This window comes from Arvicanthis niloticus, chromosome 10 (genome assembly GCF_011762505.2).
Source record: "Arvicanthis niloticus isolate mArvNil1 chromosome 10, mArvNil1.pat.X, whole genome shotgun sequence".
NCBI lineage: Eukaryota > Metazoa > Chordata > Mammalia > Rodentia > Muridae > Arvicanthis > Arvicanthis niloticus.
Window position 1 is genome coordinate 10,264,663 of NC_047667.1, and position 5,016 is coordinate 10,269,678.

Sequence of the window (5,016 nt, forward strand, 5' to 3'; positions counted from 1 at the left end):
AGGGCAGGACATAGATTTAGAGCTGAGCACACCATCGTATAATTTGTACTTTGGGCTATTCTTTGTCTCTGTAGTAACTGTTGCAGAGCTCTGCCAAGGAGGGAGGAGAGGCACAGCCACCTGTGGAGAGTTTGAAGGGCTTAGCACTGGACTGGACTAGGGTTCTCTATAACAAGAGCTCCTAGCGGATGACACCCTTCAGGGGTCTCAGTCATCTGGGAGTGGTCACTCAACATACCCATGTGTGTGCTATAGATATGTTCAATTTCTCTTCTCAGTCATGCCTCACAGAATTTGGTACAGGCTGGAGATACAGCTCAGTGCTTGCCACACAAGAACAAGGATCTGAGTTTGACATCCAGAACCCATGATGTGGTGGCAATTACTTATAATCTCAGTGCCAGGGAAACAGACAGGTAGGTCTCTGGGGTTCACAAGGCAGCTTTAAGCAAGTTTCAGGTATATCTCAAAGACAGGGTTGTCTTCTAATATCTATATACACACACTCACATGAACACATACACACACACACACACACACACACACACACACACACACAAATCCAGTAAGTCCAGGAAGGGGTGTACTGAGTGCCGAACAGATGATTGTTAAAAAGGGAACTCACTACTAGAAAGACAGGAAGGTTCGTGTGACTGTGGGAACACATCGTGGCCAGAAAGAGTGGGAGGAAAATGCATATATTTTAAGGTCAAACTATACAATACAACTATGAGAATGGGAAGAGAGAGAAAGAGAGAAAAAGAAAGAGAGAGAGAGAGAGAGAGAGAGAGAGAGAGAGAGAGAGAGAGAACAAACACATAGAAAGATGTTACGGAGGAAGGAATATTTCAAAAGTTTGTGAAGCTCACATCTGATAGTTTCTGGAGTATATAGTCAAAGAACCCCCAGGGCATTTCTGAATAGATACAAAAATTAATAAAACTTGTTGAGGTGACACAGGTTTATTAACATAGTGTTCAGGAGGCCAAAGTGTGAGAGCCATGGCTAGGAAGGCCCTGAAAGGAAAATGTTAACATTTTATCAATAAGGGGACAGCACTGGTTTATATTTCAAGATGGGCAGCAATAGAAAAATAATAAGTGAGGAGACCAGGGTGTAGTTCAGTCGGTAAAGTGCCTGCCTAGCAAACACGGAGCCGTGGGTTCAATTTCCAACACCACACACACGGGGTGTGGCGGTGCATGCCTGTAATCCCAGTACTTGGGAGGTGGAGGCAGGAGGATGAGAAGTTCAAAGTCAATCCAGATGGCATGAGATTCTGTGTAACAAAGAGGAGGGGGAGGAGGGAGAGTAGGAGGAAGGGGAAGAGGAAGAGGAGGAGGAGGAGGAGGAGGAAGGGGAGGAATGAATAACAATACAACATTACCAATGTTTTTCAGCTGTTTTTGTTTGTTTGAAAACTGTAAGTTAAAATTTGAAACAGTGTTTCTTTTTTATTTGCTTGTTTTCAGAAGAAAATAGTAACTTGCATTCCTGAGCTTCAGGTCACTTCTGTTATCTCAGGAAACCTCGAGGGTCATCATGTTTGCCAAACCTCTCAGCAACTACTCATAGTGGCGCTTTTCTAGAAGGTTCCACGTATTCCCTGACTGCGTGTTAGAAAGCACTCCATCTCCCTTGGTCTCTCGGACCTTAGTTAAGGTTTGGTCTTGGCTTAGGGTTCAGGTTTTGGTCTATGGAGCATAGCTACAATCCAAGTCAGAAGTCCTCCCACGTCACGCTTTCCCTTAACTCCAGTCCTGACATCTGACGTTTGCCCAGGGCTTTTTCTCTTTTCCTGTGGTGAGTGTATGCATGCGTGTGTGTGCGTGTGCGTGTGTGTGTGTGTGTACATGTACTTGACATATGGAGAGGTCAGGAAACAACCTCTGGTGACAGTCCTCACCTTCCACCATTCTTTCTTTTGTTTCCTGCTGAGCCCACCAGTCTAACTAGCCTGCAAGCTTCCAGGCATTTGCTTAGCTCCACTTCCCACCACGCCATAGGAACACTGGGATTATAGTCAGGAGCTACCATGCCTAGCGTTGTGTGGGTGCTAGGAATTGAACTCAGGCCCAGCAAGCTTTTCACCAGACTCCTGTGCTGTGGTGTGTGTGTGTGTGTGTATGTGTGTGTGTGTGTCTGTCTATCTGTCTGCCTGTATGATGTCCTTGCTTTGTGTGTGTTCCTGTGTGTAGGATATGTGCGTACATAAGAACTCTCAGTGAACACAAAACTTACCAGTTAGCTAGATTAGCTGACCGGGGAGCTCCTGGGATCCTCCTGTCTCCACCTGTCCCCAGTGCAACCATGCCCAACTTTTTACATGGACACTGGAGATCTGAACTCAGGTCCCCATGCTTGTGCAGTAGGCATTTAACCCACTGAGCCATCACCACAGCCCTAATTTACCTACTTTGCAGCAGCTACTGCTGTGGCCATCTCTTCCTGCTGAGCACCCTGGCTCTCACCTACTCTCTCCACCTGTCTCTCTACCTACCAGAGTGAGCAAGCTCAGCTACAGACCAGAGCACTCAACCTCCATGCAGCCCTCCAGTCGCCCCACTGACCTCAGGACAGGGTTCAAAGCCTCCATCCCATCCTCAGTCCCACTGAGCATTTCTCCCAGCGCTGAAGGACAGCATGAGCTTCTTAGATTTCCTAGGACATCCTTGTGTGTGTGTGTGTGTGTGTGTGTGTGTGTGTGTGTGTGTGTGACATAGACATGTGTCACCCCTCCCCTCCATCCACTGTCTCATTTCTGTTCCTAGCTCAGCTCCTTCCATCCAATCAACATTAGAAGGGACATAACCTCTGATCTCAGGCCCTACCCCAGGTTACATCCATGATGTCCTGTGAAAATTTCAGCCTCAACCAGTGATACCTTGTTTAGAAAGGTCAGTTGCGGCAGGGATTACCCTCCTTGCCCCTTAGTATGTTTTCCTGGAGACCAACGGTCCTGTTTATCAAATAAATGTCTTTTCTCTGCATCCAGTATGGGGTCTGGAAGGTGCCAGATATGTTTGCTTAGTTGAATTTTCTAGAACAGTGTTTAAAAATCCAGGGAGTTAGGGCTTAAAATTGATGAGTGAAGTGCTTGCCTAGCAAGTATGAGGAGCTGAGTTTGATCTCCAGAGCTCATGTGAAAATCCAGCCATGGAGGTGGCAGACATGTCTCAGTGTTTAACAGCACTTTCTGCGATATCAGAGGACCTGAATTTGGATTCCAGCACCCACACCAGGTGGCTCACAACCACCATTAACTCCAGCTGATTGCTGCAAAAGATGATCCCCATAGATTGTTCTAGAATGAGAAATCAGAGCTCTCCAGTGGCAAACAAGCCCACCCCTGACTCTAAATGCTACAATTTCCTGAAGATGCAAAAGATACATCACATGTACAACACTAAGAGACTGTTAAAAACAGTTTCCAGGGCCAGTGAAATAGCTCAGTGGGTAAAAGCACTGACCACCAAGCCTGAACAACTGGGGATTCAATCCCAGAATTTCACAGGGTAGGAGAGGACTGACTCCTAAAGTTATTCTGCCTTCCACTCATGCACTCACTCACACACACACACACACACACACACACACACACACACACACAACTGTTATAAAAGTTTTAAATATTTGAAAGTTGCGTTCCATCTGAGTCAGACTGATGAAGACGCCAGAGACGCTAGAGCGTATCTTAGCTGACAGGAGATGAAGAGTGTGTTCTCAGGTCAACACATAGGCTATCACAGAAGCCCCTTGCAGGGTATTAAAGGGCTTCTATCCAAATATATAGGCAGCTTTGGTTTCAGTGCTGTAGACTTTCCTTCTGAAACAAAACTGTACATAGCCCAGGTGAGCTCCAAAGTTGCCAAAGAGCCAAAGATGGCCTGAAACTCCTCATCCTTCTGCTCTTCCTTCCCTGGAGCTGAGATCATAGGCATGTGTCACCTGTTTATTCTCTGCTGCAGATTGAACCCAGGGCTTCCTGCATGCTGCATAAGCCCTCTACTGTCTGAGCTGCCTCTCAGACCCGAGGGACTTCATACTGTTTGCTTTCTATTGCATCTCAACACACACCACATTGTGTCCTCATAAGATGTTCCTTAGTGAAGAGGCATTTCCTTAACAAGCACTGGACAATAGAAAGTATTTAAATATGATGTTCAAAAAGGACTAGACTTTAAGCAATATTTGACTCCACACCAAGGGCACAGCATCTGTGGTCAGCTTTCCAGAAAGTCCAGATGGACAGAGTCTAGCTAGTGAGAGTCAGGTGGGAAATGCGCCAGGGTGCAAGCCTACCCCTCCTTTGCACTTGTCTCTTCTTGCTTCCCACCAGCAGACTAATTGCATTATGAAGGAGTCATACTTTACCATTGATTTCGAAGGTCTCCATCACAGGGAACATGGCTTGGTCAAAATTGTCTCCGTCCTCTGGGCTCCCCAAGAAGGCTTCCTCCTTGAAGGTTTCTTTACTTCCCATTGCTAAGCTTTATAGGTGGCCAAAGCCCTGGAGCCAGCAGAAATACTACCCCAGGAGGAAGCAGGGCTCCCATTTAACTGCTGCAGCTAGTTGGAGACACGCACGACTTCCCTTTGGCAATGATTCTTCAATTTGCACAATGTTTCCTGACTATGGGGACCAGGCGGTTCCTTAGTGTAGGGTTGATTTTTGCTTAAAAATCAGGCTGTTCACATGTAGAACTGATGTGAGGGGAAGCTGCCTGTTAAAGAGAATTGAAGAAGTTTGGGAAAGACCCTCCATGCCCCCAGGCCCCTAAGTGATGCTGAAATGGACCTTTCTCTTCCTTCCTTATGCCTCCCCAATTCCTGCATTCATCCAGATCCAGCTAGCTACCCCAGGACTTCACACAAGTATCTTTCTCTGACCCACTTCAGGCCGAGTTCATCTATGGACTTAATGAGGCCCCAGATCAGCTTCTGGAACATGGCCTGGAAGCCGAGCTCTCACCCACACAGACCAAATCTAGACCTATAGTTTAATAAGGCCCCTTT

At 46.6% G+C, this 5,016-nt stretch overlaps 1 protein-coding gene across 1 annotated transcript in view; it reads right to left on the reverse strand.

The window, feature by feature from the left end:
• Positions 1-4,533, reverse strand: part of Marco (macrophage receptor with collagenous structure) — a 35,240-nt gene extending 30,707 nt beyond the window's left edge. Inside the window, exon 1 of the mRNA XM_034513486.2 lies at positions 4,375-4,533. Within this exon, the coding sequence (XP_034369377.1) occupies positions 4,375-4,483 (109 nt within the window). The 5' untranslated portion in view covers positions 4,484-4,533. The remainder of the gene's footprint in view (positions 1-4,374) is intronic.
• Between the last annotated feature and the right edge of the window lie 483 nt (positions 4,534-5,016).